Source organism: Capricornis sumatraensis, chromosome 6 (genome assembly GCF_032405125.1).
Source record: "Capricornis sumatraensis isolate serow.1 chromosome 6, serow.2, whole genome shotgun sequence".
In the NCBI taxonomy this organism is placed as follows: Eukaryota; Metazoa; Chordata; class Mammalia; order Artiodactyla; family Bovidae; genus Capricornis; species Capricornis sumatraensis.
The window spans coordinates 62974036-62988545 of record NC_091074.1 but is presented as its reverse complement, the minus strand read 5'-3'; the positions used below and the strand labels follow the sequence as shown (position 1 = coordinate 62988545).

At 37.9% G+C, this 14510-nt stretch overlaps 1 protein-coding gene across 1 annotated transcript; it reads right to left on the bottom strand.

The window, feature by feature from the left end:
• Positions 1 to 146: 146 nt before the first annotated feature.
• LOC138080726 (FUN14 domain-containing protein 2) lies at positions 147 to 12266 on the bottom strand. The gene is made up of 2 exons (XM_068973593.1): positions 12253 to 12266; positions 147 to 775 (listed from the first exon to the last, which is right to left on the bottom strand). Exons 1-2 carry the CDS (start codon positions 12264 to 12266, stop codon positions 235 to 237), a joined length of 555 nt encoding a protein of 184 aa, XP_068829694.1. The 3' UTR covers positions 147 to 234.
• Between the last annotated feature and the right edge of the window lie 2244 nt (positions 12267 to 14510).

Below are 14510 nucleotides of genomic sequence, written 5' to 3'. Positions count from 1 at the left end.
ACCTACAGATTAGTCCCAGGGGAGTGTGCTAGATAAGTGCTAACATCTATGGTCTCTTCCATTGCCATCAAGCTCACAGTGGGGCCGTTCTCAACTTGAACCACCAGATGCCTACAAAGCCACTCAGATACGCCATGACAGGGAGGAGGAAGAGGAGGATTTTTCTGTCCTAGGGTGGAGGGGAGAGGCTGCTGATTGGCAAACGTAGGACTCTTGGTGGTGAAGTCATCCCCTCTAGGATGCCATGCCCAGCAGAAAGCCTCCGAAAAAGCCACCAGTCACTAGAACGTTCTTCTTCACAAACGACACCACCTCCTCTGCTTTGCTCTTGACCTCTGTAGGTATCTGGTTGCTCTTGCGGATCTTCAGCTGTTCCTTGGCCTTCTTCATGTCCTTCTCTACACGCTGCCAGTCCACTTTGATGTAGCCAGTATGGTTTGCAAGCTGAAGCAGAAAAAATCCACCTCCCACAGCCGTTGCAGCCAGTTTTCCAACCTTCTGGAATATGAAACCTGTGCACCATCCAGTGACACCTCCAATTAACAGCTGGGTTGCCACACTATACTTTTCAGCTGAAGGCCCAGATTCCTGCCCAAACAGCCTGCGCCACCATGGCTGCTTTTTAGCAAGTTCTGCAAGGTCCAGTGACTCAAACTTTCCCTCAAAGTTTCCTTGACTGGCGGCAGCCATTTCGGCGAGCTCGTCTCGCGATGACACCCGCGGAGCTTCGCCGCGGGAGAACGCGGAGTGGCGCGCCGCCGTCTGCGCGAGCTGGCTAAATATTCAGTTTTAGAATAAGGTTGCCCATAGGTGTGCTCTCAGATGACCCCTAGATAGAAGTTTAATCTGACTAAATGATTAGACTTCAAGCTTCTGTTTTAGGTAACATGAATTCAGAGCAGAGATAAATGAAACCAATGGTAACTCATACATGTACATGCATGTGTGTGTGTTTAAAGCTTCCTCTTCTTAACTCTGTTTTAAGAAAGCTAATATCCTTTCTGATGGAAGTGAAATAACTGGTCCCTGTCAGCAGTCTTTGTGACTTTTGCTCATTTACCACATTTGTGCTACAGATGTGCTATGCTGATGAAGTATTTTTCACTTGGTGACTCATTTACTTAATTGCAAACCTTGCTCTTTTAAAAGTTTATAAAGAGAATGAGAACCGAAGAGGAAAATGCATTTGATGCAGTCAACATAAGAGGACATATACAGAGCATTTGTCTCTCTAATTGCCCATGCTCTAAGTTTTGATCTAAAGCCAGGACCTAACCATATAGAAATTTTGGTCCACAACCCCTGAGAAGCACAATGAACAACAAAACCAACCCTCAAGTTTGCAAGGATCTCAGATTAGCTTAGCTTGAACATCTCCCTGTTCTGCTAATTGTTTTTATGTTAAACATCCCATGATGATGAGGCACTAATTTTATTTTTCTCATATGGCTCATTAAATTCAGGACAAATAATGAAACCCAAAGGCTTTGTGTTTTCAGTGTCAAGTAAATCTGATCACTTTACAGTCCATCAACTTTAAAGATTTTGAGTGAGGATTGGTCCTGTTGGGAGAAAAAAAAATATTTTTTCTAAATAAAATCCAAAGGAATATGATAGCACACTTTGGCTGCAGGACAGGTGTGAATACAAAGAACACACTCTCTCCTTCCAGCTTAAAGTGCATCTGGCTGGGAACTACTGCTGAAGCCTCTTCAATTTATCACTAAAATACCTATGAAGAAACAGAACAAGATGAAAATTCACACCTTCCAAAAATGAAGATTCAAAGAAAACCAATTACTTAACTCTGGAATTTGCAACTGCTTCTCAGCTCTAGGTGCTGTATTAAGAAAAATACACTTAGAGCTTTACAAGCAATGTTTCATGAAACAGAAAATAAATAGGGTAAGAAGTCATTTCACCTCTCCTAACTGTGTGCTCCATGCCAAATAACAAAACCAGGTACACATTCATTTAGTTTTACAGGCAAACAGAAGACTCTATCACCTATCATTAATCTTCCTACATCCATTTCAGTACTGAAATTGCACAAAGTAAAAATATATGTATGTTTGGTTGGGGGAACATCGGATAAGAGAAAAAGCCTCCCTCATCCTCATGCCATTTTACAAGGTGAATACCTCCTCAGTTCAATTCAGTTCAGACCCCATGAATCGCAGCACGCCAGGCCTCCCTGTCCATCACCAACTCCCGGAGTTCACTCAGACTCATGTCCATCGAGTCAGTGATGCCACCCAGCCATCTCATCCTCTGTCATGCCCTTCTCCTCCTGCCCCCAATCCCTCCCAGCATCAGAGTCTTTTCCAACGAGTCACCTCTTCGCATCAGGTGGCCAAAGTACTGGAGTTTCAGCTCTAACATTACTCCTTCCTAAGAAATCCCAGAGCTGATCTCCTTCAGAATGGACTGGTTGGATCTCCTTGCAGTCAAGAGTCTTCTCCAACACCTCAGTTCAAAAGCAGTGCAAGTTCTATACAGTTATCATTGTTTAAGCCAGTATTAAGAAGAGAATGTGCTAGAAACTATGCTGTGTGCATAGGAACAAATGTAGTTAACAGAAACTATCTCTGAGAAAGCCCAGACACTGGATACTAGAAAAGCACTTTAAAGCAACTGTAATAAATATAATCAAGAGTTAAAGGATACTATGGACAAAGAATAAGAGTAAACCATGAAAATGTGTCTTACTAGATAAGACTATCAATAAAAAGACAGAAATTTTAAAAGAGAAAATAGAAACTCTGTAGTTGATATCTACATTGTCTAAAATAAAAATTTCACTAAAGATGCTTTACAGTAGAACTGAGACAGTAGAAGGAAGAATCAGTGAACTTGAGGGTCTTTGAGATTATATGGTCAGAGGAGCAAAGAGACAAAAAAAACGGGGGCGGGGGAATTAAAAGGTGGGGGAGAGAGAATATTTGAAGGCATAATGGCCATATGCTTCTCAAATTGAATGAAAACCTTCAACCTATACATTCTAGAACCTTCAAAACATCCAAGCAGGATATACTCAAAGAGATTCACACCAAGACACATCATTATTAATGCCAAAATATGAAGATGAAGAGAGAACCTGGAAGCAGCAAGAGAGAAACATACTGTTATGTACAAGGGAGCAGCAAAAAGACCAGCAACTGCTTTCTCATCAGAAACCATTGAGGACACAAGCCAGTAGGATGGCATATTCAAATATTAACAACAAGAAAAAACAAAATAATCTGTCAACTAAAAATTCTATATCCTGTGAAAATATCTTTAAAAATGAATAACAAATTGATACATTGTCACATAAACAAAACTTGAGAATTTGTTGCTAGTAGATTTGTCCTATAAGAAATGCTAAAGGGAATCCTTTAGACTTGAAAGGACATAGGCAGTAAGTCAAATATTCAAAATGAAATAAAGAATATTGGTAAAATAATTACAGAAACATATATAAAATCATTATGTATTTTTGTTTATAACTCCTTTTTTTTCTATGTGATTTTTAAAAACTCCATAAAACAATAGCAAATCTATATTAATGAGTTCAGAAATGTAATTTGTGACTATAACAACTTGGCAACCCACTCCAGTACTCTTGCCTGGAAAATTCCATGAACTGAGAGACTCCTCAGAGCCTGGTAGGCTACAGTCCATGGGGTCACAAAGCATCAGACATGACTGAGCAACTTCACTTCACTTTAGGGCCATATTAGGGCAAAGTTTATATATATTATTACAATTAAGTTGATATTAACCTGAGCTGATGGTTATAAATTAACATCCTCATTGTAATCAACACAATCCTAAAAAATAACAATATATAACAAAAGAAATTAAAGTGAATTAAAATAATACAAATAACTAACCAAAGAAGGAAAGAATGGAAGAACTGAGGAGCCAAAAAGACACAAGATACATAGAAAACAAATGGTAAAGTGACAGACATAAGTTCTTCCTTATCAGTAGTCATATTAACAATAATGTGATTATCAGTAAATAAATTAACAATACATATATTAAAATTTCCAATTAACTGGTAACATCAGAATTGATTTTTTTAAAAACACATCATCTAACTAAAATGTCTATAAGAGACTCACTTTTAATACAAGAGATACATTATTTGAAAGAAAAGGGGCTGAAAAAATATTCCATGCAAACAATAACAAAAAGAGTTGAAGTGTCTGTACCAATATCAGACAAAACAGGCTTGAAGACAAACATTGATTTGACAGACAAAAATTATATAAGAGGGTTAATTCATCAAGAAGATACACACATGAACATGACAACAGACTCAAAAATATATGAAGCAAAAACTGTTCAAACTGAAGGGAGAAATTGCCAGTTTAGAAATTACAGTCAGACATTTCAATAACCCAGTTTCAGTAATGAACAAACTAGACAAAGATTAGCAAAGAAATATAAGACTTCAACAGCATTATATCACCTGTACTTGTATCACCTATACCTAACATAGCTAAAACATTTCTCACAACAGCAAGGTACATATTCTTCTTCAGTGCTTTCAGTTCAGTTGCTCAGTCATGTCTGACTATTTGCAACCCCATGGACGGCAGCATGCCAGGTTTCCCTGTCCAACACTAACTCCTGGAGCTTTCTCAAACTCATGTCTATTGAATCAGTGATGTCATCCAACCAAGTAATTTTCTGTCATCCCCTTCTCCTCATGCCTTCAATCTTTCCCAGAATCAGTGAAAATCACAGTTGTGTCTGACTCATTATGACCCCATGGAATAGCCCATGGAATTCTTCAGGCCAGAAAACTGGAATGGGTAGTTGTTCCCTTCTCCGAGGGATCTCCCCAATTGAGGTATCAAACTCAGGTCTCCCACATTGCAGGTGGATTCTTTACCAGCTGAGTCATCAGGGAAGCCCTCCCAGCATCAGGGTCTTTCCTAATGAATCAGTTCTTTGCATCAGCTGGCCAAAGTATTGGAGCTTCAGCTTCAGCATCAGTCCTTCCAATGAATATTCAGGACTCATTTCCTTTAGGGTTGACTGGTTTGATTTCCTTGCAATCCAAAGGACTCTCAAGAGTCTTCTTCAACACCAAAGTTGAAAAGCATCAATTCTTTGGTGCTCAGCTTTCTTTCTGGTCTAACTCTCACATCCATACATGACTACTGGAAAAACCATAGCTTTGACTAAACAGACCTCTGTTGGCAAAGTAATATCACTGCTTTTTAATATGCTGTCTATGTTTGTCATATGCTTTCTTCCAAGGAGCAAGCATTTTTTAATTTCATGGCTGCAGTCACCACCTACAGTGATTTTGGAGCCCCCAAAAATAATGTCTGTCACTGTTTCCATTGTTTCCCCTTCTATTTGCCGTGAAGTGATGGGACCAGATTGTTTTTTGAGTGTTGAGTTTTAAGCCAGCTTTTTCACTCTCCTCTTTCACTTTCATCTTCTTTAGTTCCTCTTCACTTTCTGCCATAAGGGTTTTGTCATCTGCATATCTGAGGTTATTGAAATTGCTCCTGGCAATCTTAATTTCAGCTTGCGCTTCATCCAGCCTGGCATTTTGCATGATGTATTCTACATATAAGCTAAATAAAGCAGGGTGACAATATATAACTTTATTGTACTCCTTTTCCAATTTGGAACTAGTCCATTGTTCCATGTCCAGTTCTAACTGTTGCTTCTTGACCTGAATACAGATTTCTCAGTAAGCAGGTAAAGTGGTCTGGTATTCCTATTAAAATATTATTAAGAATAGATCACATTGGGCCACAAAGTGAATCCCATGAATTTAAAAATACTGTAATCGTGCAAGTATGTTCTCCAACTATGATAGAATAAAATTAGAAATCAACAGCAAAAAAAAAGGGTTGGGGGGAATATACATACATAGCATATTAAACAACATAGCATATTAAACAATACAATGGGACAACCTCTTGAATACCCAGTGGGATAAACAGATTGCAAGAAAAACTAGAAATATTTTGAATGAATAGCAACAAAATAAACCCAAATTTATGAAATGTAGATTAAATAGTGGTCAAAGAGCTTATAGCTCTCAATATCTATGTTAAAAAAGAACAAAAATCTCCAGAACAAAAATCTCCAGTCAATACTTAGCTTTCCACCTTAAGAAAACTAGAAAAAGAACAATAAATTTAATCCAAACTAAGGAGAAGGAAGGAAATAGTAAACTGTAGAGCAGGGATGAATAGAGAATCAAAGAAGCAATAGAGAGAGTAAACAAAATCAAAATCAGTTCTTTGAAAAGATCAACAAAATTGACAAACCTTTAGCTGGACTCACTGAGATAAAAATGAAAAAAGACTAAAGTCAGTAGTGTCAGGAATTAAAGTAAGGATATTTGTCCTTACAGAAATTAAAGGATTATAAGGAGCTAGTATTATATGATCAACAAACTGGATAACCTACAAGAATTGAATAAAATTTTCAAAATCCTAACTAACATGACTCAAGAAAAAGAAAAAAGAAAATCTAAATGGACCCACAAAAAGTAAAGAAATGAATTATTAATCAAAAAACTTCTGATAAAAGCTCAGAACAAAATGTCTTCGCTGGTGAATTCTACTAAACATTTAAAGAATAATTAATGGTAATTCTCCCCAAACTCTTCCAAAATATACAAGAGGAGGGAATACCTCCTAACTTAGTCTATAGGGTCATTATTACCAAAGAGGACAGAGACCACATAAGGAAAGAAAACTACAGGCCACTAATTTTCATGAATATACACATGAACATCATCGGCATAACATCAGCAAATCAAATCCCTCAGTTTACTAAAAGAATTAAACACCATGACCAAGCGAGATTTACCTCAGCAATGCAAGAATAGAATACGAATACAATACCAATCAACATAATATACCTTTTAATAGAATGAAGAGGAAAAAACCCGTATGATCATCTCGATAGAGAAATCGTTTGACAAAATACAATACTTCATGATAAAAACATTGAAAGAACTAGGAAAAAAGAGAACTTTCTCAACTGATGAAGAGCATATGTGAAATAAACCTATATCCAATACCATAGTTAACAGTGAAAACCTAAAAGCTTTCCTTTAAGATCAGGACTAAGACAAGGATGTCCACTCTCATCTCTTCAACACTGTATTAGAAGTTCACCCCAGGGCAGTTAAGCAATATAAAGAGATAAAAAGTTTGGAGAGAAAGAAATAAAACTAGGTATTATGAAGATGGTTATGAATAAAAGATCTACTAGGAACTGTGCAGATGGCATAATCTTTGTATAAAAAACCTAAAGAATCTACTTTTAAAACTTTTAGAACTAACACCCTAGTTCAGCAAAGCTGCAAAATAAAGGTAAATACATAAATAATTATATATCTATATATAAGTAATGAATATTCTGAAAATAAAATAAAGAAAACAATGCCTTTAAAATAGCATCAAACTATCAAAATATTTAGGAATAAATTTAGCCAATAATGTGTAAGATATGTAGAAAACTATAAAATATTGTTAGATAGAAACTGAGGAAGGCCTAAATATGGAAATACTATGTTCACTGATTAGAAGACTTAATATTGTTAATATGGCAATACTCCCTTATTTATCTTCATAATCAATGTACTCTCTAACAAAATTAATGTTTTTTTTTTCCAGAAAAGAATAAGTTGATCCTAAAATGGATATACAATTGCAATGGCACATGATAGGCAAAGAATCTTGAAAAATAAAATATAAAGTTGCAGGACTCACAGTTCCCTATTTCAAAACTTAATACATAGCTATTGTAATCAAAATATCATGGTACTAGAATAAAGACAAACATGATAATCAATGGAATACAATCAAGAATCCAGAAATAAACCAATACATCAGTGATCAGATGATTTTCAACAAGGTTACCAAGACCATTTACCAAGGAAAGAATAGTCTTTTCAAAAAATGCTGCTAGAATGAAGAAATATCCATATGCAAAAGAATGAACTTTACCCTAATCTCATACCATATATAAATAACTCTAAATTGAACAAAGAACCAAATGTAAGCACTATAAAACCCTTATAAGGAAACATCAGTACAAGTCTTTCTGCCTGTGGATTAGTTAATTGCTTCTTAAATATTACACTAAAACCACAAGGAACAAAAGTTAGATATAGTGAACTGTGTCAAAATTTAAAAATCGTGTGCTTCAAAGAACACTATTAAAAAAGTGAAAAGACAATCCATAGAATGGGAGAAAGTCTTTGCAAATCATTTATCTGAGAAAGCTCTAGTATCCAGACTATATATAAAACTCTTTCAATACAACAACAAAATGGCAGTTAATGGACAAAGGACTTGAATAGACATTTTCACCAAAGAATACATATAAATGGCCAATAAGCACATTGGAAAGATCCTGAACACCACTGGTCATTAAAGAAATGCAAATGAAGACCAGAACAAAATATTATTTCACACCCAAAAGATAACTATATTTTAAACAAACAACTTTTAAAAACCCAGAGTATTGCAAGTATTGGTCAGAATATAAATTATGTTGCTGGTGAGAATCTAAAGTGTTACATTCACTTTGGAAAACATTCAGGCTTTTCCTCAAAAAAGTCAAATACAGAGTTACCATAAGTCCCAACAATTGCACTGGTTCAAATAAACAGAAGCACAAAAGTAGATTAGTGATTGCCAGCAGCTAGGGTGAGGTGCAGACGCAGAGTGACTGCTTAATGGATACAGGATTTCTTTTTAGGGTGATGAACATGTTCTGGAATTAAGTGGTGGCAATGATTGTACAAATAATAAAAATTACTGAACTGTACACTTTAAAATGGTTAAAATTGTGATTTTCATGTTATGTGAATTACCTCAATAAAATAAACTGTTTCCATGTAAAAATGAATAAGAAAAATATTTAATTCAAAATACAGGAAAAAAAAAAAATCACAGAAACAACCCAATGAAGAAGTGAGCATCTATTTAGGCATGTTATCTTTTAAGATATAGCAAAGTAAGGGAATCACGGTCAACTCTTCCTTCATACTCACCTAAATTTCTAGTCTGTGCTTCTTCCCACCATCACTGAAATAAAATTTGGACTGGTCTTCCCAAGCAATGTACTCAAGACATTTCCTGGGGTTTCTCCAACACTGTGTCAATACTGAGGGAAGTAGAAACATTTCCAAAATATACTCTAAACATCCCTTATTCTCATAATTGATACAAATGAAAGACAGTTGGGAATGTGGAGGATAGAATTAGAGAAGATAAATTGAAAGATATTCCTGGGTGGTTACAACAGCACTGTCAGGCAATGGTGGCGGCTTTCACCAGAAATACCCTTGCTGGGGTGAAAGGCTGCTGTTTATCCAACTGTGGACCTCAGTTCAGTCATTGGTCCCAGTTGTTCCCTTTCAGACCTAGCAAATTAATACTCTTTAGAGGCAAGTTTAAACATGTCACTTAAAAACTGTCTTTGAATATATCAAGTGGAATACAGTCTTTAGTTCTACTGAAATCTCCCTAAATGTCATATTTTCCATCATATAGCTGTATACTTTTGTTGACAGAAAAGATATTGGGTTACAAAAAGCCTGATTTTTTTATTTTTTTATTTTGCAGCATTTCTTCATAACTAAAGTCACCAGGTGGGTTGCATTCTCTCAACAATGTGAGGCTTTGAATTGGATGCTATCCACTAGAAATAATCTCCATCCTAAGAACAAGTGGTGGCTAGAGGGCTCAAACATACCTTGTGCACACCAGGACTTAGAGACCCCATAGAGACTGAGACAGAACTGTGTTTTGGTGTGTCCTGAGGAGGTATGGGTCAGCAGTGGACTGCTGCAGGGACAGGGGCTCTGGGTGCAGTAACACCTGGGTATAGCTTAAGCCCTCTTGGAGGAGGTCATCATTAACCAACCATAGAGCCACCAGAACTTACACAGGACTGGGAAACAGACTGTGGAAGGGCAAAAACAAAAGGTGCTGTGCACCAGGACCCAGAAGAAAGGAGTATTGACCCCACAAGTGACTGACCCAAACATGCCCATGAGTGTCCAGGACTCTGTGGTGGAGGTGTGGGTCGATGATGACTTGCTTCAGGGTTGGGGGCACTGACTGTACCATTGATTGCATGGGACCTTTTGAAGGAGGTCCACATTACCTCCATTACCTCCACTATAGTTTGAAGTGAAGTGAAGTGAAGTCACTAGTTTTGCCCGACTCTTTGCGAACCCATGGACAGTGGCCTGCACCAAGCTCCTCCGTCCATGGGATTTTCCAGGCAACAGTACTGGAGTGGGTTGCCATTTTCTTCTCCAGGTTATCTTCCCAACCCAGGGATCGAACCCAGGTCTCCTGCATTGTAGACAGACGCTTTACCATCTGGGCCACCAGGGAAGTTCTTGGTCAAAGAAAAGGGAGGAAACAAGCCCCACCCACCAAGAGAAAATTGGATTAAAGCTTTACTGAGCATGACCCGCCCATCAGAACAAGGCCCAGCTTTCCCCTCAGTCAGTCTCTCCCATCAGGAAGCTTGCATAAGCCTCCTATCTTTCTCCATCAGAGGGCAGACAGAAAGAAAACCACAATCACAGAAAACTAACCAATCTGACAACAAGGACCACAGCCTTAAATAACTCAGTGAAAGTATGGGCCATGCCGTGTAGGGCCACCCAAGATGGATGGGTCATGGTGAAGAGTTCTGACAAAATGTGGTCCACTGGAGAAAGGAATAGGAAATCACTTCAGTATTTTTGCCTTGAGAACCCAATGAACTGTATGAAAAGGCAAAAAGATAGGACACTGAAAGATGAACTCCTTAAGTCGGTAGGTGCCCAATATACTACTGGAGATCAGTGGGGAAATAAAAACTCGAGAAAGAATGAAGAGATGGAGCCAAACAAGAACAACACCCAGCTGTGGACATGACTGGTGATGGAAGTAAAGTCCAATGCTGTAAAGAGCAATATTGTGTAGGAACCTGGAATGTTAGGTCCATGAATCAAGGCAAATTGGAAGTGGCCAAACAGGAGATGGCAAGAGTGAACATCGACATTTAGGAATCAGCAAACTAAAATGGACTGGAATGGGTGAATTTAACTCAGATAACCATTATATCTACTACCGTGGGCAAGAATCCCTTAGAAGAAATGGAGTAGCCATCATAGTCAACGAAAGAGTCTGAAATGCAGTACTTGGATGCAATCTCAAAAATGAAAGAATGATCTCCGTTCATTTCCAAGGCAAACCATTCAATATCACTGTAACCCAAGCCTATGCCCCAACCTGTAATGCTGAAGAAGCTGAAGCTGAATGGTTCTATGAACACATACAAGAACTTCTAGAACTAATACCTGGAAAAGATGTCCTTTTCATTATAGGGGACTGGAAGGCAAAGAAGTCAAGAGATACCTTGAGTAACAGGCAAATTTGGCCTTGGAATACAAAATGAAGCAGGCAAAGGCTAACAGAGTTTTGCCAAGAGAATGTGTTGGTCATAGCAAACACCCTCTTTCAACAACACAAGAGAAGACCCTATACATAGACATCACAAGATGGTCAATACTGAAATCAGATTGATTCTGTTCTTTGCAGCCAAAGATGGAGATGCTCTGTACAGTCAGCAAAAAACAAGACCGGGAGTTGACAGTACCTCAGATCATGAACTCCTTATTGCCAAATTCAGACTTAAATTGAAGAAAGTAGGGAAAACCACTAGACCATTCAGGTACGCCCTAAAACAAATCCCTTTTGGTTATATAGTGGAAGTGACAAATTGATTCAAGGGATTAGATCTGATAGAGTGCCTGAAGTTCTATGGACCGAGGTTCCTGACATTGTACAGGAGGCAGTGATCAAGACCATCCCCAAGACAAAGAAATGCAAAAAGGCAAAATGGTTGTCTGAGGAGGCTTTACAAATAGCTGAGAAAAGAAGAGATGCAAAAGGCAAAGGAGAAAAGGAAAGATATACCCATTTGAATGCAGAGTTCCAAAGAATTGCAAGGAGAGGTAAGAAAGCCTTCCTCAATGATCAGTGCAAAGAAATAGAGGGAAACAAAAGAATGGGGAAGACTAGAGATCTCTTCAAGAAAATTAGAGATACCAAGGGAACATTTCATGCAAAGATGGGCTCAAGAAAGGACAGAAATGGTATGGACCGAACAGAAGCAGAAGATATTAAGAACAGTTGGCAAAAATGCCCATAAGAACTATACAAAAATGGTCTTCATGACCCAGATAGCCACAGTGGTGTGATCACTCACCTGGAGCCAGACATCCTCGAATGCAAAGTCAAGTGGGCCTTAGGAAGCATCACTACCAACAAAGCTAGTGGAGGTGATGGGATTCCAGGCAAGCTATTTCAAAACCTAAAAGATGATGCTGTGAGAGTGTCACACTCAATATGTCAGCAAATTTGGAATCCTCAGCAGTGGCCAAAGGACTGAAAAAGGTCAGTTTTCATTCCAATCCCAAAGAAAGGCAATGCCAAAGAATGCCCAAACTACCACACAATTGCACTCACCTCACGTACTAGCAAAGTAATACTCAAAAATACTCCAAGCCAGGCTTCAACAGTACATGAACCCTGAACTTCCAGATGTTTAAGCTGCGATTTAGAAAAGGCAGAGGAACCAGAGATCAAATTGCCAACATCAGTTGGATCATTGAAAAAGAAAGAGAGTTCCAGAGAAACATCTACTTCTGCTTATTGACTACACCAAAGCCTTAGACTGTGTGGATCATAACAAACTCTGGAAAAGTCTTCAAGAGATGGGAATACCAGACCACCTCACCTGCCTCCTGAGAAATCTGTATGCAGGTATAGGAGCAACAGTTAGCACTGGACATGGAACAGACTTGTTCCAAATAGGGAAAGGAGTACATCAAGGCTGTATATTGTCAGCCTGCTTATTTAGCTTAAATGCAGAGTACATCATGAGAAATTCTGGGCTGGATGAAGCACAAGTGGGAATCAAGATTGCCAGGAGAAATAGTAATAACCTCAGATATGCAGATGACACCACACTTAGGGCAGAAAGTGAAGAACAACTAAAGAGCCTCTTGAAAGTGAAAGAGGAGAGTGAATAAGTTGGCTTAAAGCTCAACATTCAGAAAACTTAGATCTTGGCATCTGGTCCCATTAGTTAGTTAGTTAGTTCAGTCGCTCAGTCGTGTCTGACTCTTTGCAGTCCCTTTACTCCATGGCAAATAGGTGGGGAAACAGTGAAAGACTTTATATTTTGGGCTCCAAAATCACTGCAGATGGTGACTGCAATCATGAAATTAAAAGACACTTGCTCCTTGCAAGATAATTATTACCAAGCTAGATAGCTTATTAAAAGGCACAGACGTTACTTTGCCAACAAAGGTCCGTCTAGTTAAAGCTATGGCTTTTCCAGTAGTCATGTATGGATGTGAGAGCTGGAGTATAAAAAACGCTGAGTGCCAAAGAGTTTATTCTTTTGAACTGTGGTGCTGAGTCCTTGGACTGCAAGGAGGTCCAACCAGTCCATCCTAAAGGAAATCAGTCTTAAATATTCATTAGAGGGACTGATGCTGAAGCTGAAACTCCAATACTTTGGCCACCTGATGCTAAGAACTGACTCAATGGAAAAGACCCTGATGCTGGGAAAGATTGAAGGTGGGAGGAGAAGGGACGACTGAGGATGAGATGGTTGGATAGCATCACTGACTTGATAGACACAAGTTTAAGCAAGCTCAGGCGTTTGGTGGTGGACAGGGAGGCCTGGCATGCTCCCAGTCCATTGGGTCACAAAGAGTCAGACAGAACTGAGCGACTGAACTGTACTGAGAACTAGTGGACTAGTGATATACTTGTTTGTCTGGTAAAATTTGCATACTAAGTTTTCTCCTGAGATAATCAGGGAACAAATGGGACTTAGATAAAGAAAAACACTTTTTAATATCAAAAACAATAAAAGCTGTGAAGAAAGATTAAATGTCAAATCAGACAAAGAACCATTTTTCCTCTTAGGGTAATTTTAATTTTCATATCTAAAACATTAATAGTATAAAGAATTATAAAGTATAGTAAACATGCTACAAAAAGTTTTCAAATACAATATCTCACTTAATCATGACCCTTTTCCAAAACAAATAATGTGAAGCTCACGATCTCTATGTAGTTTACCCAACATTGTACACGTAATAAGTATAAAAATGCACAGAACTTGTATCTCATGTTTTGAAATAAGCCCAGAACTCCTTAGAAAATGCTTTGTTTTAAAAGGAAATTACCACTTCATATAAATATGGTTCAAAACTGAGCTTTCTTTATTGAGACATTTGTTAGACCAATAATACATGTTATCTCATTTTTATAATTCTCAATCTGGAAAGACATACAATAAATGTACAAAGTTCTCCATAAAATATCATGGCAGAGATGAAGATATATTTTAAATGTGACAGCTGATTTTACCTTCCTTCTGGGCCATATCTAAATCTCATCCTTTTTAGAGATTAAAGGTGGTGATATCCATACATTTAGGAAAGAATA